Genomic DNA, 25,413 nt, shown 5'->3' with positions numbered 1-25,413 from the left:
TTTCATGTGACGAAATGAGAATCATACAACAATTCGGCTACTGTCTATACAAACTAGGGTTAGTAAGGCTAAAAAAATGATACCTTGTTTCTCCGCTCTCCTGAGCTTAAATGTTGACCCGGCCGGCCGCCTATCTACTCTATACATGACTTTTTTTTAAAATCGTGATCAATTTTACCATAACAGACCCGGCCGCTATAGAAATGAACTGTTTATAAATTTTATCATATTTTACAAAAATGACCCGGCCGCTGCGGAGAAACAAGGTATCATTTTTGTTTAGCCTGACGTAGATTAGAATTTGGTAGTCTAGTATCTAGCCGTCGTTCCACAAACAACAGGGAACCGGTAACAACGACTGGTATTCAGACTAAGAATTTGGATATTAGGTACGTAATCAAGGAATCGATTTATTACCATGGCTCTGAACGCTTTGATGATTTGCTTGACCACTCCATGGATTCAGGGGGAATTGCGCCGATAAGATTTCTGAGAAATTCTAAAGATTATTTCGAAATATAAATATCAATTTTTTTCACATGTCACCTCCGTACGTATGTATGTAATAAGGAAATGTATATGCGGCAGATGAGTTTTTCTTTTCATATGAAAAGGGACAGCTCTGAATGGTCAATATCTATCGTATCCTTACAGCCTCACTATTCTACCGTGGCGCAGGTCTAATTCCATACCATACATACATCGTGCAACGCAACACTAGTTTGCCTTAAATGAATATTTGTATCATTCTAAAATTTTATTCTAGGTGGGTCTACTATTGCCACTATTAATAAGACTCTTTGCTCAGCAATGTACTTAAGCAGACAGCGGACTCACGTGCTTTTGAAGGAATTTAAATTTTATCCCAACATTTCCAGACCATATAGACCAATATTCTACCAAGATGGCAGTTAGCACTTTTTCCGTTAGCACTTTTTTTCCGATCTCACGGGACCAATGAATTAGTAATGCTGAGACTTGTAATAAGACAAAACTGTGGAATGCTGCAGAACGAATAATCAAATTGACTAAAACTCCCCTTGTTTAATTCATAAATTATTTATTTACAGAAATTTCCAAACAAAAAGTGCATGGTTTAGTTTAATCTTTATGTATTTCTAAATAATGTTAGCACATTTTTTATAAGACACAGCGTTTTAAGAAACTATCACAAACGAATAGAGGATTCTTATTCTGCGGTTTAGAGCTAGCATGAAAATGAAAACATCCGATTATTATCACGAGTTCAGCGTCTTTTCACCATTTACCTCCTCCTGCGATTACCTCCTACGATTACCACCTCCCGCGAGGATGGTTGCAATTCGCATGAAAATGTTCAACGTGTCCAAATATATTCCAATTGATCTGTTAAAATAGAAAACAATAGACGTCATACATAGGCATGTAAATCTAACTCTCGTAGGACATCTTCACCGAGAGCTTTAGTGTCTGATGTACAACAGATGACGGAGATCTCTGTGGAGACAACCACTCTGCCAGGACTGGGTGAAAGGACATCGTGTCTCAGATCTCAGCACTTCAGGTCACCTGATCAGTTATCAATTAGATATACAATGGAACCTCGTTACAGCGAAGTGCACGGGACCAGACAATATGTTCGTTATAATGATAGTTCGTTATATCAAGTATGAAACTAGTCAAATTGTCTTACTTGGGACGAAATTCTATATTTGTTATATCCGATGAATTGTTGTTTTGGAGTTCATTAAAACGAGGTTCCACTGTGTAGCAAAGTAAAGCACGTTTAATCGAGATTTTGATCTAATCCAGATATCATTTTCATTCCACTTACACGCAAGTGTTTGTAGTAAAATATGATATTCAATCTGGATGAATTTGATTGAGTCAGTAGGTTGTCCATAGTCAAAATTAGTTCATTTTCAATGTACTTTGAACTGGATTTTTTGACTCCCAAATTTGTATGTAATCTCAGCACCCACTAAATAAACAATTATACTTTCATTCTACTGGTGGGACAGCTGGTTATGCCGGTTCCCCATTGCTCAGTGGTTTTCCTGTTAACTAATTCAAATTACCTGTTGATGGGATCGTATTTCTGCATGGCATAAACCGGATGCATTTCTGCCGATTTGATTATTTTCTGGGTATCGTATAACAAGAACATACTGAACAGTATCAAACCGCCGTAAATACTCATCGAGTACAGACCGGCTCCTAGAGCAGTTGTAGGTGGCAGAAACATACTTCCTAGAATAATAAAGTCGAATATTTCATACTACAGGTCTGGCGATGCGCGGATCAACAATAAATGTGAACTCTATAAAAAAGAAAACATTTACCGAGAGACGAAACGAATACAACTCCCAATCCGATAGCCAAAGGTCCTCCCATATTCAGGAATTTCTCACTGGGAGCACAAATAGCCACTGTTGATAAACCTGCAAATACATTAATAGATTGAAGGCATTAAACATGTAGTTAGTATCGAGCAGTATCAATCCCCAAGCATGGCAGATGCATTGTCTTTACCGGAAAGTTTGCTTTATAGATACCGCGCATCTGATTGGCTAGATATATTGACTGGTGGGCATTTATAGATACCGCACATCAGATCGGCTAGATATAGACTGGTGGGAACCCGTACGCCCAAGACTTCCTGGGCAATGTAATAAACCAATGAAGGGTTTGCGGCCAGGGTTTGTGTTGGCGTAAGCTTCAGCGGGCGGCAAACAAACACTGGCAAGCAAGGATGAGGATGGTGAAGCCTTGACGATAAAAAAACATTGGATGAATAGGTGATAATGTATTGAATGTACAAAGGTGCAGCCAGCAGATTGATGACAGGCTCAACCAGCATAAGCAAGAAAATTGTGTGAAAAGCATATCCTGTATTCATTAGCTTGGATGGTTATCTAGCAACAAGCCAGTTATCAAATCTATTATTTATTATTCCTTGGTACAGAAAACAACATCTTTTTCAATATCTGAAGTATTTAGAGTATGAAGATGACACATCTGAGCGCCCACTTCAAATCCAAGTAAGTTTGGATGAATTTCTGGGGGCCAAAAGGACATGATTTACACGAACCTGTAATGCATGGAAATAAACAGCAAATGAGCTATTCGGTATCGTGATGAACTTAGATTTTCCCTTGAATTTTCTGAGAAGTAATTGACACTACATAGTGAAATTCCTGATTACTTATGGGTTAAAATGTGGGAGGATGGTTCGAGCTACAGGCAGCTAAAATAGGCTTTAATTAAGGTATACTACCTCCAACAACTCCAGCAGTGTACCAGGCAGCTCGGACGAGTAACGGTCCTCCTAATAAACATACAGGTGCCACAACGGCACCCATAATGCCGCTGTGAACCAACCAGGCAATCTGCTTCGCACCGAAACCTTCTTCATAAGGCAACGAACGACAAACCATTCCACTGCCGATCATCAATGCAAACGTAGCTCCTATTCCCTACAAAATCAACCCGACATAGAATTAGGTCTCGAATCAAAGAACAAGTACTCGGGGGCCAGTTGCTCAAAAATTGGTTAGAGTTAACCAGTCGATAGTCGACATCGTGACAATTGAAAGTTCATTGTTACTACAGTATGTTCATCCACCGGTCATCTTTAACCATCTTTCCAGCAACTGGCCCCACAAGTAAAATAGTTGAAGGGGATGGGATAAATAGATTTTCATGATTTAACGCTTCCAATGTTCCATTGTACTAATATTGGCAGTCTTAACATCTTCGCTACCATAGGTAATGTAACGCCCCTCACCAGAGCATTTTCCCATATTCATATTTAGTTTCAATTCAGTTCAGTATTTGAGGCACTGATTCGCCATCTATGAGTAATAGTGTAACTAAATTGAAGCAGACGATCATTTAGTACGTCTATACACCAGCGGCGTAGTGACTCACCACACCAGCAATTGTAGTAAATGAATATATTTGCGACGTAAATATACATCGCGCATGGTAGCGAAGAGGTTAAATCATCTTGTTCATTACTACTTACAATCAATGAGTTTTTCATCATGAATTCCAAAATTTTAGGACTCCTCTTTACGACTGCCAGAGCCGAGGCGGCGGTTATACCGATACTACCAGCAAAATACATGTATGTATCTCTTATTCTCTCCTTGACAATCGGGGGCCATAATCTGAAGACAGAAAATTCCAATTATAAACCATAGCATAAACACATGAATTTTTACCATAGTCATATCAATAACATGGGGACCTGAATATCTTTACCTTCTATAATCTCAGTTTGATTGTTCTGATGGCAGTGCTGAGCATTAAACGATTTTGATGTGTAAAATAAAAAGCCAGCTAACAAAATATTTTCGGGCATCAGATACTGGGAGGGTTAGTATTTAAACTTACGTAGCTCTGTCAATTGCACCCAATTCACTCGACATTCCCATTCCGTAGTAACATAGCGCTCCGAGCCCAACTAAAGATGCACCCGCTATCGCTCCCTTGCCGAGACTGAAAGCTGAAACAATAAATATACCTATGTACAATAGAGCTGGCGAAAGTCGGACAGCTTTAAGTCGGAAAATCGGCCGAAATTCCAAGGTCTCGATTTTCAGAAATTCAGTGAGTTATTAGGCTGCCAAACTATGAAAAGTGCTAGTAACAATGCAGTAACAAATTGAATTTTTCTTGAAATAGGAAAGAAAATGTTAAAATAGATCAGTAATCAACGGCAAGACCCTCAGTAACTTCTTTCATACTTCTGTATGCATCGAACAATATCAAATAATTAGTAGGCTATGTTTTGTTATAAAATAGCAAACAAATACTGAAAATCAGGAACGCTTAGATCACCTTAACTAAAACTGACATTTTAAGTGTTCTAATCATAGCCAGGATGCCTATATTGTTCTTATGATTGCGAGTTTTGTAATTCTACTCAAACGTATCGGTTTAAGGCCGTTAACTCAACAATAAACCCATATGTGAATCGGGATGTTTTGGGACCGGAAGATTTTCTCAGGCCAAGCGAAATGAAGACTGAAGGCTCTCAAACGTTTTATTCAAAACTAAGCTGTCAATTTGGGTAAATACTTGGGAAGGTAGATGTGTTTACCTGATTCACCAGCAGGTGTCGCTACTGTTTGTTTAATAGTTTCCCCCACCGAGCGGCGAGGCAGGCGTCCGATACGAGTTTTCTGAGATGCGGCATTTCTGACCGGTTGCTGGAAGAATTTCACCTGCTGCGGTGAGACGAGGCTCCGTACTGTCGGCAAACGACAAAGTTTCACCGCTAACATCGTGTGATTTACCGAACTGCAAACACAAAAAGCGACTTACATCACACCCGAGTCCACAGAAACCGCGGAATGCTTGACAATCAGACAATTTCGATATCCAATACCGGTACAACCTTAATAATCTGGGTCCAGTTCCACAGTTCCGAGTTATGATTTAAGACTCATGAGTTAACTCTAACTCACAAATGTGGAACTGGGTCCTGAATGCCAGACGATATATCGACTTGAAATAGATGATTTGTGGTGTGCTTCATCCTCGCTTGCCAGTGTTTGATTGCCGCCCTCTGGAGCTTACGCCAATACAAACCCTGGTCGCAAACCCTTTGACTGGTCTATTATGCCAACATCGCTTAAGAATTCTTGGGCGGACAGGTTCCCGCTAAGCTCACACCAGTCTACATATCCAGCCAATCAGACGCATTTTTACCGGCATCATTTGCTCAATACCACGCGTCTGATTGGTTAGATATGTAACAGGAAGAAATCTCTGTCCTTCCCGAGATTCGAACTCTTGATGCCTGGCGTCCAAGGCAGACGCTCTACCGCTGAGCCAAAGGGAATATTCCTGCTAGCTGAGCTAGTAGGAACGCTGTTATACACTCTGTCACACTCACCGCCTTCTTGAAAGGACACATCCTCGTGTCGTGATTCCCTAAGGTGATTGACATTACCACTCATGACGACTGTGGGACGACATGAACTTGGACCCAGGGTTATCGCAGAGACGAGCCCCCAAATGTAACAGGAAGAAATTTCTGTCCCTCCCGAGATTCGAACTCTCGATGCCTGGCGTCCAAAGCAGACGCTCTACCGCTGAGCCAAAGGGAATATTCCCGCTAGCTGAGCTAGTAGGAACGCTGTTATACACTCTGTCACACTCACCGCCTTCTTGAAAGGACACATCCTCGTGTCGTGATTCCCTAAGGTGATTGACATTACCACTCATGACGACTGTGGGACGACATGAACTTGGACCCAGGGTTATCGCAGAGACGGACGAGCCCCCAAATGTAACAGGAAGAAATTTCTGTCCCTCCCGAGATTCAAACTCTCGATGCCTGGCGTCCAAAGCAGACGCTCTACCGCTGAGCCAAAGGGAATATTCCCGCTAGCTGAGCTAGTAGGAACGCTGTTAGACACTCTGTCACAGATATACAGACAGGTTAGTCTGAATACCAGTCGTTGTTACGGTTGCCTCTAACAACTTCTGACGCGAAAGTGCCATATAGAGGTTAACTCATCATGCATGCAACACGAAAAGCCGCAATATTTGTTATGTTGCTTCACTTCAACTATTTTTTGAGGCGACTAGTCAAAAGTTTTGAGTTACTACGATCGTCAAAAGCTACTTAGGATTATTTATGCACAAAGAATAGTTACCGGTAACTTCCATTCGATTACAGACAGAACAGTCAGTTTGAGGTAAGTTGAAAGTGTTTTAAGGGGTGAAATAGACACTCAAAGCCTCGTCCCTCAAAATGAGGGACGAAAATTCACCTAATATGAGCAGGTTCGCCCTAATGTCTATTTCAACCTGACTTGAGAGCATTCCGAGTGGCCTAGCTCAGAAAAAACAGGCAGTCGACCTTAAACATCGTTTTTTAATCCACTTTAAACGGAATGAAGAATATCCAAAAAGTCTTTATTGAAAGGGGTTCATGAGAGAAAAGAGACTCCATGATTTGAAAGTTTAACAATATGTCTCCATGCCTACCAACTGAAGTTTGGTATGTAGGCATATTGTTAAACTTTCAAATCATGGAGTCACTTCTCTTCATTTAACCCCTTTCAGTGAAGACTTTTTGGATATCCTTCAATACAGTTTAAAATGGATTAAAAAATGATGTTTAAGGTCGACTGCCAGTCCTTTCTGGTCGTACTAAGACCTTTATCAGATATGTACTACCAAAAATGAGCGAGCTAGGCCACCCGGAATGCTCTCAAGTCAGGTTGAAATAGACATTAGACGTTTTGACCGACAAAAGCGAGGCCGTTTTGACCGGGTATGCGAGGACGTTTTCACCCGACACCGGCTACTAGACTGATGTGAACTAAGCGGGAACCTGTCCGCCCAAGAAATCGCGTGGGCAATGTAATAGACGAACGGTTTGCGGCCAGGGTTTGTATTGTCATAAGCTTCAGCGGGCGGCAATCAAACACTGGCAAGTGAGGATGGGTGTGCTTATGCGGTCATCCTTATTACCGAGATGGCGTATTTTACCGAGATGAACCGAGATGAAATTAAATATAACATATTCATTTATTCCTTATCGATTTTCACAATTGAAATCATATTATATCAGTAATAAATGCCTGCTGGAGTCATATTTTACATATTTCGTCGGATATTTTTGTAGAAAAATAACTTTTCACTTTACCGAGATGAGATCGTCGATCAATCAAATTCAATGAAATTTTTATTGCTAACCGAGTAAACGTATTTGAAATCAAAATTTTTTAAAATAAAAAATATGTAAAATATGACTCTAGAAGGTATTCATTACTGATATAACATGACTACGAGTGTTCAAAACGATAAGGAATAAATAAATATGTTATGTTTAATTTCATCTCGGTTGATCTCGGTAAAATAGGCCATTTCGGTAATAAGGATGACCCTGCTTATGTAATCAATGTCAGAATATAGATGACTTTTTTATCATGCCGCTTAGCTTACACAGCAACAAGTAATACGCGAGGGAAATTTTTGCTTTGCAATCATCAATATATATATACGATTATGTTGTCGTTGATGCATAATCGATAGTTTAAAAATGCTGAATTAGGCATGCTGAAACGATCAATTTCGTTCTTTTTTTCGGCCCTCCAAAAAAAACTTCGTCATATGTTCGCCCCACGCTGTGAGATTGTTTGGAAACCCGGTGAAGGTCAAACCATCCATACAAACCTATTTATTGTTATTTTCGTTGTAAACCAACCTCAAACTTCGAAAAACTGCGAAATTAGATGACGAAATTTCCCGAACAATTCAATTATATAAAAATTTTATTGACAAACAGCTATTATACGGATACCGGACTGGCCGTCAGACAATTCAATTCAATACTTTATTGCTACTAAGGCGCGCTCCGAGAATATTCGAATCACCGGGACTTGCCGGGACAGCGTTCGATGATGAAAATGGTAAAGCAGAATTGATAAATAAATCATTGAATAAAACAGTGACCGGTATCGCTTACTAAGTATCCTTTTCGGATTTTGTTGGAGCGTCACTACAAATATTAAAACGATCAGCGGATCATTGTAATGACAACTGTGATAGATGGTTGAATGGTGGTATATAATTAACCAGCAATTCAAAAATTGCCGAGCTAAAAGATCAAATCCGACGTCGATAATGCCAATCACGTCAACAATGCCAAATACCGCCGCTAATGCCAAAAATACCGTCGATAAGGCCGAATAGTGTCGATAATGCCAAATACCATCAATAATGCCAAATACCGCCAACAACGCCAAAAATACCGCCAACAATGCCAAACATACCGTCGATAAGGTCACCGTCGATAATGCCAAATACCGTCGATAATGCCAAATGACGTAGATAAGGCTAGATAATGATACATTGTTTCTCTAATCAGCCGGGTGATTTTGTAAACCACATGAAAATACTAAATCAGTACATTTCTATAGCTACCGGATCTGTTATGGTTAGCTTGATCATGATTTAAAAAAGTAGCGTACTGGGTAGATACGCGGCTGGCCGGGTAGACCTTTTAAGCTGGACAGAATGAGAAACAAGGTATCGATATATCAAGGTGTCAAATTACGTTGATGATATCAACAAATCACATCGACAAGGTAACACCGAAAAAAAACTGAAGAAAAGGTCAAGGAATCATTCACGCTTACTAAAGAATTTTATTCACAGTAAGTGATAAAAGCGGGTATAAATATATTCAAAACAAACATCATTTTCATTAATCGGCGTTTCTGTACATAGATCGATAGATAGATTCATCTCATTTTACACGAAGGAATCACTGCGGCATGATAGGAATGTGTTGACTCTATACAATAACCGACCGAATTGTTTTAGTCACTGCTCGGATGCGAAATATTTCCATAATGCTTCAATTAAAAAATATCCATACGTGAAGTGGGCGTGTGACATACGGTAGCGTTCACACGAGTGTATATCTACATGAATACATGTAGGCGCCGCGACGCCCTTCCTGGCAGTGGAGCTACACAACCGACATACAGCGACATTGATTTCACGATGTCCCGAATAATTCATAAGCCTTCTAGCAGAAATTGAGATTAACAATTCACCAAATGTTCCAAATATACAAAGCACGTTTTGCAGCAATCAATATCGTGTTCGCGCTGTCATCTTGAAGCTTTTGAAAGCTCCGTATATGAAGATAAATCTTGGATTTTTACCGGGACGGGACCTTGAAACATTAAAATATTGAACTATTTCATTATAGTTGGTTTCATAAAACTAAAACTAGTGTTTAAAATACGCAGAACATTGATAATTCAGCAGTATCTGACAAAGGTCATCGAATGTTTAAAGTAGATTATCATATACATGTACATCTCTACTCTCATTCGCCATTTATATTACAAGAAATAAGAACTATCAAAAATACTACGAGTACTCTGTGAATCCATTCGGTCGGGAAATAACGAAGAGTTGGCACATTTTGTTTAACAAGCATTAAACAAATACACGTTACAATATTTTCAACGATATGTTTTGACACGTAAGAAATAGCTGAGAAGTTTAAAACTGTACTTGATATCAAACGGGATATGAAAGAAGATATGTGTTTGAGGAATTAAATTAAATCGAGGATGATGGGTCTATTATTTGAAAAAAAATATTATTCTATTCTTTATCAATAAGATGATACAAGTAGACAATGACGCCAATGTTCCGCATTGGTTGCTTGTCCGCGTCATACCGGCCGTACAGATTACTCGATGACATAATCTATTTTTCGTATTCGAACCCAACAAAGCACTTGAAGAGAAGCACAAACAAAATGACAAGCAACAAAACAATAAACGCTGGTTATTACCCTAGCCCAATAGGGCTTACAATAATGATAGCTGTACACTGACTTCAGCAGTCTCATTTTACAGATATATGTACATTTCAGTTTCTAAATACATGCAGTTTTACTTTAAAACATATAAGCAGTTTATATATACAGCGTAGGTTAACTTGGGTTTGTTTGATATCACGAGATCTCGCTACTCTACTGCATAGAGTATAATAGCTTCATCGGGTAAATGAGGTAAATTTCTAATAAAATCAGTTAACCTACACATTACTACCTGTTACCAGGTTAACAAGACTCTCCTCTCATCTGCTACATACATCACATATCGATAGTAAAATCATATATTTTAGAGCTAGTTTCTACTTAAGTGGAAAGGCTTAAAAAGGTAACGCAAATTGCTCGGGTCTATACGCTTGGAACGAAGAAACTAGAATATAGATGAGCCAGAATGCAACTAGGATGACACTCGCCGTGATCTTCAACGGTAAAGAACCGCCCAGTTCACCGCCTCCAAAAAAGGGTACGAAACGTCTCAGCAGTATCAGTACAATGCAAAGGCACGCGAAAACCGCGTAGATAATAACGCTGAACACTAGCGATCCAGCATTGACCTTGAATGTTTGATTCTACAATATGAAAAATAAATTCGCATTAAACCCAGCATATCTTATTCTCATGCGATTAAAGAATAAAACAGAAGCTTGATTCGCACGTGTTTTCTTGCAAAAACGATCATTTTCACAAGAACTTTTTTCAATACTAATAAGTTTAAAACCAACAGCATATACAAAGTTAATAAGATCAGAAGCAAATTTGATTATTCAAAAGAAAACACGTCGTATTTTTTGGTTTTAATTTTTTTGGATAGTTAAATTTGCTATATTAATCTTATGAATTTTGTATATAGTTTAGGTTTAAACTTATCAACTTATCAACTCAACGTCGGAGTGTGGCTATTCCACCTTTTGTCACTACTATATAAGAAAATACATGATTTCCATCGACTCGTTGACTCTTCTTAGTCAAACAATTCTCATTCTTTATCCAATATTTGTTACAGGAAAAGGAAAATCTTATGAAAAATTGAATTTCCAAAAAACTAACTCAATATTCAAATCAACATCATAGATATAAACAAAGCTACAAGCGAACTTTAACTTACATTATATGTCCAGTAGCAAGCTGCCAACATCCATGAAATTCCGAGTCCTAAAAATACATTCACCGAATTACTACCCGTCACATTCCCGATAGAATTATCTGCATATTTTTCCATGACCGCCGCCTGTCTACTGGCAAACAGATCCGGTAAACTAGTTCCCAATGCGACCAGCGTGATAGATGTAACACTGTCCTTTAGATCCACTAAACACCCGAATATACTGGCCAGATCTCCGACTATAGCGGTTAAAATCCCGATCATCACTAGCGAGAACAGAAATGCCAGCCATCCACCCCAGATAGACGCTGGAGGTACTATAGCGAATATGATCTACAAAACAGAAATAGAATAAATGGATTAGTTAGAAATTCAATACTTTTTATTCGGTCTTCTATTCAATTTTACCTTCCATCCGAATGTCAAGAAGTGCATCAGATAATCAAGATGAGTAGCATTTTCAACATCCCCGCCGTTTACATTCATAGCATTGTGAAACTGTTCACCCCAGGTTTGCGTATCGACCCTCAAGCGATCCATGTTGGCATTAGTAGCCGACACAAGACGACCGACCAATCCGTTAAAATCTAGAACAAAATCGATGTAGATGAGGAAAATGTCACCGAAATAAACTGATCATCCGAAAATATTCCATAGACCAGTTTCAAAGAACGGCGTAGCGTATACTGCGCTTGTCTTGGGCCTCGCCTGACCAATGAATTATTTGGTGCGCGACATTCCGAGCCAGTCGGAACAGGGATGGGTCGTTATATCGTTGAAAACGATGTATTACGATGATTTCGCTTGATTTGGCCCGAGGAACAAGGTTTGCCAATGATGGCTACTTAAAGTTTAGCGATCTCAACCATCGACCATTAACTACGTTCACTTGCACGGCAATATTTTGATTTGGTAATTGTCAAAGGTGAAATCGCCACTTAATCGGCACCATCCATTCGACCGATATGATTCGGAGTATCGTATGGATGATACACAGTCGATGAAACTAGGCTCATTTCTCTTCTATAAATCATTATACTTTACCGTCGTCGTTTATGATAGTAATTGCCGCTTTACTGCGACCTAACGTGGCGCCCCCGGTCGGTTCGAAAAGTACCAAATTAAAATGTTCATCTTTTTCCGCCTCCTAAAATATCAATAAGTAGCAACCGACATCATTCATTTGCGAAGATTATGTTATGTTACCTTGAAATAATAACGACCATCTCGTGTTAATTGGTGAATTCAGGAATTGAAGGTAAAACCCATTAGGACCGAAATTGACACTTCGAAAAGTGAGACAAATTTCTGAACGTTTCTTCGTTCACTATTCCAATAATCATTTCAAAGTAAGCATTGTTTTTGGTGTCTCAAATTCATTCGTTTTTTTTCGTGTGCGGTGCCATTTTCTGACATCAATGTTTAAATCGCTAGAAATCATTCTGTATTCTGGACAAGCGTTTACCGCATAGCTAGAAGTTCATAAAGTGTCATTATGGTTGTATGATTGTGTATTGGGTTGCCGTTACTTCAATACAAGAACCTAGTTTATTGGCATAAATGAAAACATTCACCACATTTGCGCCGTTTGCCAATTACATATTCATAGTATTATTAATTTGAATAAGAAATTGTATAAATCGTTCAATAGCAGCGCTTAATAGCTCGGCAGCATGAACAGCTGTGAGCTGATTAAAACTAATCATTTCAGTTTAAACGGTGACCATGTGTTTGACGATGAAAGTGCGATACATGTATCTTGGAGTAATTCATCTGAATTATTACTGAAAGTGCGATACATGTATCTTGGAGTAATTCATCTGAATTATTACTGCATCGACTCTAAAACGAATACCCCAACCATATGTATCTATTCACATTGCTTACGTGATAAATACGACACATTTAAATTGCTACGACGCCTTTTCAATTATCAAATACTGTTTTTCCGATCATGTCATTTGATTATGGTGAATAAACTAACTAACTAAAATATTCCCTTAAATGCGTAACACGACCACAGGGTAAGTAGGTTCCTGTATATTTTGCATAGAAAGGGCAAACTGGTGTTTGCAGCTGGGGTTAGCACTTCAACAGCACTGCATGAACAGGTCGTAGACATCTTCTTTCTACCATGATCACGTACTTTTCACTTCGATTGTAGGATATTGATTGAAGAGACTGTCATTTAGAATCTTCCAAACAAGAAGACACCTCCTTTCTTGATAGATGATATTCTAATTGACAATGTGATAAATCACACTTAAGCCGTTCGTAATTTCTTGAGCTAACAGTTTTTTATTTCAAATATAGATTTGCCAAAATTTCAAAATGAATGCATTGGGAATTTATACATGGGCAGGCCGTTTCCCTTCTCTCAGGGGTAGTTAAAAAACAATATGATTATGATAATGTAGTCGGTGTTTATGAACCGGCTTATTTTCAGTGACATTACCAATTCAAATTAATCCTAATTTGCATTTTAGAAATGTTTCAATGAAAAGCTACAGCCTAAAAATACTACGATGAATGTTGGATGCGCTTATAGAATAACAACGAGTAACCAATAACAACCTGAACCGGAAATGCGAATGAAAGTAACCCGACATCCGGCGGAAATGGATTAACCAATTACCTGATCATCGTGCAGAGTGATTTCGATATTTTTATTAGTTTCTCCGTGTTCGAACGTTAACGTTCCTTCGCCGGCCTCGTAATCTCTGCCGGCAATAGCCGTTACGTCCTCGGTCTTCCACTGCACTGATACCTTACCGTCACAACCGTCGCTACGGCGTATCGGTATCAACGCTTTGCCGGCACTCTCTTTGAATACATACGTCGGATTCTCGATTTCTATCTTCCCGGGTTCTGTAATATTGATCATTTCAAAGGTGGAGAGTGAATGAAATGAGAAGAAAAAAAGATGTAATTCACGCTGAAATCTATGGAATTCCAGAGGGGACATAATTTACTAGATTACGACTTTCCATTTAGGGCATTAATAGATACAGCAATTCATGTCTCCAGGAACAGTATAGAAGAGCTGGGCGTATATGATTTAAGGTCTAATCGTCACCATGTAACAGCTAGGGTAGTCTGAATACCAGTCTTTGTTTACGTTTTGGTACAACCGTTGATAACCTAGCCGTTGTTTCAGGAACAGCGGCTAGGTACTAGACTACAGCTAGGGGCGTTTGATTTAAGGTCCTGTTACAAGTGACACAAGTGACAAAAATTGTTATAATCGAATAGCTAGGGGTGTACGATGTAAGGTCCGGCTACATGGGACAAAATACCACTAATCTAGTAGAAAGTCGTAGTAGTGTCCCTCGGAAATTCGATAGAAATTGATATTTCGTTGCTAAAACATTCTTGTATGCTAAAGTTCTAACATTTCCTACACAAGAACCAGTTCTCCACAGTTCCACAGTTCCACACAGTCCTTGGTTAACGATTACTAGACACATATGACACTATACCATTCTAAGGTCAGTGCGGAACAGAACGATATTAGTCGCCAGATGAAAAGTAGAAAACAAACTATACTCACCATCGTCATTGAGAATAGTAACTTGACAAATCGATTTAGCGCCGGCGACGCAACCCTTGTTTTGATTTTCATCGACGACAAGTTTGACGAAGAACACCTCATCCGGTTCCCAGACGTCGTCGTCGATTATTTCGATGTCGAGATTCTTCGATTTTTCATTCGGCTCGAAGACGAGAGTTTCTTTGACGGGAATATAATCAGATCCGGCTTCAGCGGTTCCATTTACAGTATTCACTCTGCATATAAAAACCGTTAGGTCAATAAAATCATGCGATACGAATGAAAAATAAAGTCTTAAACGTTTCCTTGACTTATTCAAAGTTTCGACAATATCCCAATAGTCATTTTCTCGAATACGTTCAGATGTACTACGAACTAGAGAAGAACACGAATACAGGATGGTGCTTAGCGGGTTCAAAAATTGCATATATCGATGACGCGAATCAACGTGCACAAGGTACTTGAGGAAGTACGATCTTTCCAACCGGATAACTTTGAGCAAATAGCGCACCAGTAAGGTGATACCTACGAGCAATTATCTTAAGTTGAGATGATTGCTCGTAGATCATACAAAATGATACACACACACAATACATCTATGCATACGCGGTTATAGAGTTACAATGCAAACCATTCGTCGAACTTAGAAAGAATTTTTTTGTAATTTGAGAAGAGTTGACAACAACTTGACATATCGAACATCTAACTCCACAGATTTTATTACAAACTAGGTTTAATTAGGTTTTAATTACAAACGCGCTTATTAACGAAAACAGTTTACCACCCTCGCTTGCCAGGGTTTGGTTCCTTCCCGCCAGCCCCGGGTGTTGGCCCATATATTTGATCAATTCTTGTCAGCAGTTTTAAGAGTCATAAGTTCACAATTCAAAAACTGCGATACAATGCGATAATTTCACTACTGCGATTCATACTATCTTTCGTAGTTTTGTGTTTAAAACATCATGATAATAGAGGATGATACCCACGATATCCACTGGAGTACGTGGTAATTAAACCATTCAAAAACAGATCCACGAGGACAGTAGCTTCACAAACAGCAAACTATTAGTTTGATATTTCAAGTAATTGGAAATGTGTGCAGGAAATTAATGCATAGGTTGTCATAACAACTCGCTACAAAATGATGTCCTCGAAATTGTTAGGCTCGAACTGTTTCAATTGCCAGATCTATAATTCATTAGGCAAGAGCCACCTATAGAGTCTCCACGGTTATCTGGATACAAATAATGGACCTAGAATTCGGATTTGAATATCAGTAAGCAAACAGACCGGTTGGAGGTGCTAACAGATTCGCTGGATGAGCTAACAGATTCGATGGATGAGCTGACAGATCCACTGGTAGGAGCTAACAGACCCGTTGGAGGAGCAACAGACCCGTTGGAGGTGCTAACAGACCCGTTGGAGGAGCTAACAGACCCTCTGGATGAGCTAACAGACCCGCTGGATAAGCTAACAGACTGGCTGGATGAGCTAACAGACCCGCTGAATGAGCTAACAGACCCGCTGGATGAGCTAACAGACCCGCTGGATGAGCTAACAGACCCGCTGGATGAGCTAACAGACCCGCTGGATGAGCTAACAGACTCGCTTGATGAGCTAACAGACCCGCTGGATGAGCTAACAGACCCGCTGGATGAGCTAACAGACCCGTTGGAGGTGCTAACAGACCCTCTGGATGAGCTAACAGACCCGCTGGAGGAGTTAACAGACCCGCTGGAGGAGCTAACAGGCCCATATTGGAGGCGCTAACAAACCCTCTGGGGAGCAAAGAGGCCATTGGAGGAGCTTGACCCGCTGGGGGAGGAATTGAGAATCAGTGTGCTGGCAACAATTCAAAAACCGTCCCGTCGTGAGGTTGAATAATCCAATAGGGTTTGTCTTTGGAAACCAAGATCCAAGCGACGTAAAGTCAAAAACAAACAAACAAACAAAACAAATCACTTACTTCACCATAACTCTATTGTTCATTCGCCCATAACGTTGAATTCCGATTCGAACTCGACCCTCGTTCTCTAGCACAGCACAAGAGGTAGCGGTAAACTCTACTACTGTAAACATATTATTATTCGTCATGTCTACGATGTTTGATCCGAGCGGATCGATGCTTACATCCGAACCTAGTTCTTTCTTCTCTTTCAAGTGATCGTAAACCTTAAGAAAGAAGAAAAATGTAAGGAGACTCAACGATTTGAAGCCTTCATCTCAACTCATCTCAAGCTGTTGTGTCCATCAAATAAATAGTCAATTACAAACCAGATCATGAATGGCGTATTAAACGATGATTCATATGCGATACCAACATAAATCAAATCTAGACAGTAATCATAACTCTGGTTCCAACTAATCCGATGTGATCAAATGCATGTGCTACCCTTCACACGTAAATCCGACGTAAGGCTAAATCCAATTAACTCCATTTTGATGCATATCACGATACATATTTATTGCTCTACAGGCATAGGGGAGGACATAGGACAATATCAACTGGACTCCATTTCAAATAGGTGACAATCTGATCATTGATTCTAAAAGGATAAATTCATTTATAGAACCTGGAGAAAATTAACTAATCTTAACTAAGACTATACTCAGTGACGGGTCCTGACGATTTATCTCTGATTTAATCAGCGAATTGCTGCAGATGAGAAACGGCCAGGATACTAATTTTGATGTTTAAACGCACGTTACTGTGCAGTGAACTGTTGAATAAAGGTAAATGATTGATGGATTACAGGATGATTGCGATTAAAAATTCAACAAGCTGGCCGATGATGTATATTACACATAGCTACAACTACGCGGGGTTTCACTGCCATAAAATAAAACATACCGTATTATACACCACTGAACAGCGCTATCTACGCGGTGAAATCATAATCAACATATTCATTGTAATGATTTATCTGATTGATATAGATAGAGTCTATAGAGATGATATCGATTGTCAAATCGACCCGGTAGAGAAGAAAGAGAAGCTACCGCACAGCTGCTGCTGTTTAGAGTGATATAAAGCTACAAATATTTCACAATTCTGGTCGTACCTCCTGCATGACTTCATTGAGAACCGGAGTCAATTTTTTGGCGCCGGTTATATTCCGAGTGGCGTTAATTCTATACCACATTTTCGAGTGACTTTCTTCTTCTGTTTTTAAAGTTGCGGCCAATTTTGCGACGTCATCTTCAGTAATGTATTGACCTTTACCGATATCCTACAAGAGAACGTTCGATTCAGTTATTCATTTCATAGTGATGGCCATAATAAGTATACAGTCAACCTCCGATATACCGGCCACATCGGTGCAGAATGATTTTGGCGGTATAGAGAGAAAGGCGGTATATCGGGGTGTTTTACTATGTATTTGTATAAAGATGTACATTGAGAAAATCTGGCGGCAGGCGTGGGTGGCGTTAAATATGGGAGGGCGGTATATCGGGGTTGACTGTATTATGCAATATAAATCTCGAGTTCGAAATCAGTGGCTTCTTGTTCGTTTCTGCTGATACCTTACAGAAAAAGGTATTGAGACTCGTGTTTGGTCAACCAACCTTCAATAATTGTCTAATATGCGGACTATCATCTCCTCCGAGTGGGACACCGTGTTCATCTGTGTAAATAAGAGATCGATACATTAAATGTCAGATAAAACAGGCAAAAACTAGAGCGGGAGTTGCAGTGGAACCGTATTTTGTATGAAGTATCAAATCAGGCTGAGAAATAATTTGATAACTCGAATATCATCTTATAAGAGAATTCGTCATAATGAGATCATACATCGGTGAAGATCTAAATATCCTGCGTGCGGTGTTCCACAGACGGCTAATTAATTAATTAATCAATTTGGTTAATTACTAGTTCATTTACTTCACTAATGATTTGTGATAGCGAGGTATGCGCAAATGCAGAACGTGGTACTTTGATTTAAATCTTATTCCCATAGATTAAAACAGGGCGGTGCACACATTTATGACTATTCCAAATATCCAACAACAATCACTCTAACCTTGGAGTAATCATTTGATAAATGATTACTCCAAGTAACTCCTAACTTAGACTGTGCGTTTGCCTCAGTTCTCGCAGGCCCAATAAATTCGAACAAGTTGGAGCAGGGATGGGTCGTTACATGACGAGAAATTGGAGTTTGGTGGAGAAAATTCGTAATATATTGTTAGGCGCGCTAATCCGAGGCAACCTATTCCGGAATGAACACAATGTACCGTATAATACGTGTGCGTTCAAAATAGGACAATTCCAAACCGTAAAAATTTGAAATGAATTTAACAAAACATAAAGAACGACATGAAACAGGTTTCTTGATACATGACGTGGTTGTAGTGTAGTAGTAGTAGTAGAATTTAGCCTATATTACTAAGTTCTATACACAAGCGCTACATTCTCCGCACTTAAGGATTTACCATTGAATTTATTATAGGTATTAATTTTGTATCGCATGATCAAGAGACCGTGATGTAATATCAATTTAGATGCACTTAGCACTAATAATCGGTAGTTATAACGTATATACATAAACTGGCCATGATCATCGTGTATATCGAAACGCATTATAATCATGGACTCACATGATGAACTGTTTGTCCATTAAGAATTTGAAGTAAATGAATTCACAGCAAACCGTCTAAGAGTCATAAGTTCACAATTCAAAAACTACCATACAATGCGAGAAAATGATAAATTTCACTACTGCGATTCATGCTATCTTTCTTAGTTCTGTGTTTAAAACATGAGTGGGAGACCTGACGGGGGTTGTTGAAGTGAAACTGAATCCATTCACTAACCAGAAAAACAGTTTTGCGGTAGCTATAGTTTCCATGGTCGATTGCGACTATCTATAGAATGTTATATTTTACATATTTATTTAGTAAAAAGAGGCGGCGCTGATTCGAGATCGGCCTCCAACCGACTACGCGCGTGTTTCTAATACGCTTTGATTATTATTCAGATTTGATTCAGTGATCGATCAGATCAAAACAGCTTCTACAATATTTACGATCGAACATTGTTGATAAACACCGGGGTCACTATAGCGACTCGTTTATCGAGTTTTCCATTGCTCGGATATGAATGAAAAATCCTGGCAAAAAGAGTATAGCACGCACTATAGTAGGCGAGGTTATTGACTGATTCAGTATGGGTGACTTCTTACAGGTTATGGTTAGCGACCGAGTCTTTGAGGTATACAAAAACCACGCGCGACAGATCATGAAAAATCCGCTTAAAGTCAAGATGTCGAGCGTATTTTATAACTTTTTTCCGGTTCGTTAATTTCTGTTCTTTTGCGCAACTTCCCTGGGAATATAAATCACGTATATAAACAGGAATCACGTCTTATCGATTTAACTTCGTAAAATATGCATTAAGAAATTAACAGCTCATTAGTGTAATTTGAGACGAATAGGTCAGGCCGAAAATCTCAAAGTTTTTTTTGTTGTAATTTTGGTTTGTTCAACACAACGTTTGGAGATATATGTGTAAGGTGCAACAATTCAATGGTCCTAAAACCGTTAGTCTCTTTTTATAATAGCAGCATCGGTTTTCAAAGATTAGAATATTACAATTCTTTATGTTACACAGCCGCAGATAAAAAAAACATGTCGATTAACCCTGTACAGTGAGATATTACGTTTTAGAGTCCTCGTTACAGTGTTAGCTACATTATGATTAGTCTTCATTAAATCGAAGCATTAAAAGCACTTGAAATACATACGACGCAATAAAACAAGACATTCTTATTCATATTGATGTAGTGTGATACAGTTATTGCGTCATGGGAAATCATTGCATTGGGGACAAGTCATCAACAAACTGACGACACACTGCTAACAGTGGTTGGGGACTCCACCCGAGTCGTCGGATCCGATCAACTCGGATAACCGTTCAATTACTCGGATGTTTGTTGAAATATTTCTCGTAACACTATTCAAGAAATTCGTATCATCCGACTCGGATATCGCTGAGGTCGGATACATTTTTACGTCCCTAAAAGATCCGACTTAAGCGAAGACTATAGTACATTTGTATCACTGTCACTTGATATTGTATATTACATGTTCTATGCACGATAAAATTCTTAAAGCGCACAATGAATTCATGCCGTGAACTGCTGCGAATAAATCTGATATTAAGAATGCTTATTATATTAGTTGCGGAAATCTAACACCTTTTTGGGAGGAAGAAAAGAATAGTTATAAATGTTATAATGAAATTACATTATATGTTATAGTTATGTTGGGAGCGATAAAAGGCATCTATTTACGGGTGAAACAGAAGATATGTAATCGATAAATCATTACTTTACAACTGGAAAAAAAAACTATTAGTGTCAGAAAACTGAGTTCACAAACAACGATGTCCTTCCTCAGCCTAAAGACCATTTACCCCAGGGATATGAATCGTCATTCGATTAATGATATCACGATCAACTAAGTCTAACCCATAGGAACGTATACATTATTACCGGAAGTAAAAATCCCCGTGGTAAGAACCCCCCCCCCAATTTGATTTCACATTAATATACTTCAATATTGTTATGATAAAAAAACTTTGAATACTTTTCAAAAAATTTCAGATTTACCGTGATGTTTTTCACAATATTCACCTTGGACTTTTATCAAGCTACGTGCATGAAAATTACATAATTCTGTGACTTTTAGCAAGAACATGCATACGAAATTATATTATCGTAGTTTTGAAAATTTCTATGACGAAATCTAGTTTAAAGGTAAAATATCTATGTACCCTAAATATAATTGTAAAAAGTATTATCTATTTTCATATAGGTTTTATACTTAAGTTTGATACAAAACTGAACTCGGGGGATTAGTACCAGGGGGATTTATATCTGGGAGGAATTCCAACTTGTGGGATTTTCAACGGGGGATTATTACCTAAATTCATAATTAGATATTCACCTGCGCACATCCCCGGCAGAATGGACGAAATCCACACAATCATGTGGGCTAAAACCTAACTCTAACGCATAGGAAGGTATAGATTATCATTACATACACACATCTCCGACAAAAATACGTAACACTTATAGAAAATTGGGTAACAGTAACGAAAAACAGTGTATCCTGTTACATTTACATTCGTGCCGCAATTTGACGCCGCAGTAAAAACCGCATCAATTAGAGCCATGTGTGAGAGGATTTCAATCGAACATATTCATATAAACGAAACGTATGTAATTTGAGTGGAATAGAATTTAAAAAAAAACTGATAACTGTTATGTCAGACCCTGGAGCCTCCCAACTGACAATAAATTGGCCACTACGTATCCAATTGTATGAATTGAAATCATTTGATTTGTGCCATGGAAGACAATTAGCGACATCTCTGGGAACTCAGTTTGGGAACTCAGTTTGTGAACTCAGTTTGTGAACTCAGTTTTCGTTGTTGAATAAGTTAAAAGTATTAAAAACATGCAACACAGGACCATCATCGGTTGCACACTAACACATACCATCATACTTACGATACCCTCTCTCTTCCTCGTCGTCGACAGTTCGATCTTTCCGTCCCAGATAATCTTTATCGCACATGAACGCGATCAGCACGAGCATCGGAAAAAACAAAAACGTCAAAATTCCCTCCCAGAGGTCCACGTAATCGGGCGTTATGAGAACGAGAATTATTATCAACCAGATGTAAGCGAATACCGAAAAGAAAGCAGTTACGTAGAACACTTTAATCGCTTTGATTCGACGAACCTCCGGAGAAGGGATGGCTCCGATACAGACCGCGATGATGACCAGTAAATTGAAGGCGGCCGACCCGACGATCGTGCCCGGACCGAGTTCGCCGGATTTGAAACCCCTCGTTACGCAAACTTCGAATATCGAGAGTAGAATCTCCGGAGCGCTGGAGCCGAGCGCCATCAATGTCAAATTAGCCACCGTGTCGTTCCATACTTTCACTTCGACTTCCTCGTGTTCGCCGGGCACTTCTAAATTCGCGATCAAAACCGTTTTCGTTTTCGAGGTAATTTTCTCGATTGCGCACATGAAAACATCGGCGATGATCGAAATACCGAGAAAGCACCAAAGTAATCCGAGTAAATAGATAACAGCTCTTCCGGCCACGGGCCAGGTGTATTCATTCACAAATGGCAGCAGTAATCCCACATTTGAACACTTATAGGTGGTCACGTCACAAGTCCCGTTATTACTACTCATCTTGTTCAATTACCGGTTTAATTCCCTCTCGTTACAGAACATCGAATAAAACTTTCACGCCATTATTTCGTCCCTGTAAATAAAGGAATAAGACAGAGGTTTATAAAGATATTCACGACCGTTCTTCATATGGTTTCTCGTCTACTAGAAATCAGAAATTGCCTCCGGAGTTCCGAATACAGAGTTAATTCCCAAACATCACCGTCCGTTCGAATGATAATTCCGAATCGCTAAGTATGAAAGTAGAATTCACATGGAAAAATATCGTTGATTAGTTAATACTCTGCTGACGCTGCGATCGTCTGCCGTACATAGAACTACTAATTGTAACAGCAATATTAGTACTGACTCAACAGCGCTATTCACTAACACCGCGACAGTCACTATAGTCGCAGAACCAACAACAGATGTGACATCAGTACAAACATCAGTGCAAGACGAAACAATAGGCAGAATATGGAAACGGTCAAACAAACATGACCCGCTGGGGTCCTGCACAATAAAGAAATCAGAGAATAAAATTTCACAATAATTTCACTGATGACAGGTGTGACAAATACAAAGGAATGTCTAAATACAAAGTTCAAATACATAGCAGCGAATCCTTCCACGTTTTTGAATCGTTCAATCGTTGCGAACTGACTTTTTCGTGATATAGACCTATCAACTGTTTCACCAACTAAACAACCGACCAGTAACGCAGGAAGGTCCATTAATTTCACGAATTGACTCGATACTGGATTGCGCGGCACAACATCGCTTGTATTGATGTAGGATGTAGTCCTTAGCAACTAAACGTTTACAACAGAAATGTGTAGTTGAATAATGAATGACCAATGTATATGATAGAAACCTTTTTTAACCAGTCACAAACACAACACATTCTCGAGTCAATCGTCACCTTCTAATTCCTTTATAAACAAAACATTGTTACAGCATTAAGCTGTTTGAATTGAGATGTTTGATGTAGTACGTTATAAGCATATAGATCTGTTTGCCAAAATTATGATATCTTTATTTCAGCTTTTAACCGCGTTATTACTTATAGCCTTTATAATTTATTCACGAAACCATTGTCAGCAATTTTGATAACTTATGTTCCTTATATGAGTCCGTGTATATAGTTATACTAATTTAATTCACTTGTATTTCATCTGATGACGGGATATGCTCCAAAAACGTTCGTGTCAATAAACTAGTATTACTCATTAGAAAATAAGGTTTTTATTGTTATCGCTTCTGTGGTTATTGGTTATTGGGACAACTTTATCTGTCTAGCTTTTCTGAAACTTGATCTCAATTCAGTTTATGCCGCTGGCAATTGATTAGCTTTGTATGCCTAATATCAGAGCCAATTTTAAGAAGGTTTCGATTGGTCTCTACAATTCCTGAATTATGTTTCCACCGCTCTGGCCATCGGGAATAGCATAATCTGTAAACCGCTAGCGGTCGGTAGATTGGTACCCAGGAATTGCTATTCTTATATCCGAAAATATCTTAATTGAAACATGCCTAAAATGTTCTTAAGTTTTAAGTAATAGCATTGAATCAAATCAACATAGTTGAGCAGAGATAATTTTTTTATGCCCGCTGCATCAGTGTGACTCGGATCCAAAATTCTGAAATTCAGACAATCTCCTACCTTTTAGACTGTTGATCGTAGTATACAGCGTGTCCATTCACAGCGCGCTATTCGGGTTGTCAAAACAGTGCGCGGCAAACAAATGACGTCATCAGCGTCGATGACGTTGCTTTGCCATCGAGGTAGTGTAGGCTTGATGACGAACTATTTTCAAACCTGCACGGAGTTTTATCTGATACGTTTAAATAGCAAACTGGAGGTTATGAATTCTCTATTTAATTACCTAAGTTTTTAATTCAGCCCGTGCGATATGTAAAATTATCTTGTTCAAATTATGTGTTTTTGGTATTAGGCCACGTATAATCCAAATACATTTATACAGTGAATAATACTGAGGCAGAACCAGGAATGTAGAATATTTGGGGGTGGGGGGCTCTATCGCCGGGCATGAGTAGTGAATAGTTCATGTATTCGCCACGATATACAGGGGCAGCACTAGACGGTTAGAATCTGACACAAACTGTAAGTACTTACACCATCGCCATCGGTAGCATTACGACATTTTCTTCTTTACACCTCGAGAAATGGTTCTATAAAACACG

General features: G+C 39.0%; 2 protein-coding genes across 4 annotated transcripts; both read right to left on the bottom strand.

Moving 5' to 3' along the window:
* Nucleotides 1–1,068: 1,068 nt before the first annotated feature.
* Nucleotides 1,069–8,308, bottom strand: LOC141903430 (growth hormone-inducible transmembrane protein-like). The gene is made up of 8 exons (XM_074791545.1): nt 8,179–8,308; nt 5,087–5,286; nt 4,378–4,489; nt 4,007–4,151; nt 3,257–3,455; nt 2,322–2,420; nt 2,058–2,229; nt 1,069–1,365 (listed from the first exon to the last, which is right to left on the bottom strand). Exons 2-8 carry the CDS (start codon nt 5,268–5,270, stop codon nt 1,281–1,283), a joined length of 996 nt encoding a protein of 331 aa, XP_074647646.1. The 5' UTR covers nt 5,271–5,286; nt 8,179–8,308; the 3' UTR covers nt 1,069–1,280.
* Nucleotides 8,309–9,179: 871 nt separating this feature from the next.
* On the bottom strand, nt 9,180–24,983 carry LOC141904151 (sodium/calcium exchanger 3-like). Of its 3 annotated transcripts, none has more exons than XM_074792682.1 (11): nt 24,872–24,983; nt 22,518–23,302; nt 18,583–18,641; nt 18,078–18,245; nt 16,982–17,187; nt 15,016–15,251; nt 14,101–14,333; nt 12,510–12,612; nt 11,874–12,052; nt 11,469–11,798; nt 9,180–10,932 (listed from the first exon to the last, which is right to left on the bottom strand). In XM_074792682.1, exons 2-11 carry the CDS (start codon nt 23,227–23,229, stop codon nt 10,684–10,686), a joined length of 2,475 nt encoding a protein of 824 aa, XP_074648783.1. In that variant the 5' UTR covers nt 23,230–23,302; nt 24,872–24,983; the 3' UTR covers nt 9,180–10,683. The 3 variants fall into 3 exon arrangements, with proteins under 3 accessions (XP_074648783.1, XP_074648787.1, XP_074648784.1); XM_074792686.1 differs by having other exon boundaries at nt 22,530–23,302; XM_074792683.1 differs by lacking the exon at nt 24,872–24,983 and having other exon boundaries at nt 22,518–23,479.
* Nucleotides 24,984–25,413: the final 430 nt, after the last annotated feature.

This window comes from Tubulanus polymorphus, chromosome 4 (genome assembly GCF_964204645.1).
Source record: "Tubulanus polymorphus chromosome 4, tnTubPoly1.2, whole genome shotgun sequence".
NCBI lineage: Eukaryota > Metazoa > Nemertea > Palaeonemertea > Tubulaniformes > Tubulanidae > Tubulanus > Tubulanus polymorphus.
This window is presented reverse-complemented; position numbering and strand designations above follow the sequence as displayed.

What these genes read in the sequence shown, in the direction of transcription:
- LOC141904151 (XM_074792682.1), bottom strand. Translation starts at nt 23,229, where the DNA reads ATGAGTAGTAATAACGGGACTTGTGACGTGACCACCTATAAGTGTTCA. An exon ending in TACTATTCTCAATGACGATG is followed by an intron (nt 14,334 to 15,015) that starts GTGAGTATAGTT and finishes TCAATATTACAG; the next exon opens with AACCCGGGAAGATAGAAATC. An exon ending in CTTGCTACTGGACATATAAT is followed by an intron (nt 10,933 to 11,468) that starts GTAAGTTAAAGT and finishes TTCATATTGTAG; the next exon opens with AATCAAACATTCAAGGTCAA.
- LOC141903430 (XM_074791545.1), bottom strand. Translation starts at nt 5,270, where the DNA reads ATGTTAGCGGTGAAACTTTGTCGTTTGCCGACAGTACGGAGCCTCGTC. An exon ending in GACACCTGCTGGTGAATCAG is followed by an intron (nt 4,490 to 5,086) that starts GTAAACACATCT and finishes TTATTGTTTCAG; the next exon opens with CTTTCAGTCTCGGCAAGGGA. An exon ending in TGATGAAAAACTCATTGATT is followed by an intron (nt 3,456 to 4,006) that starts GTAAGTAGTAAT and finishes TTGATTTTGTAG; the next exon opens with GGAATAGGAGCTACGTTTGC.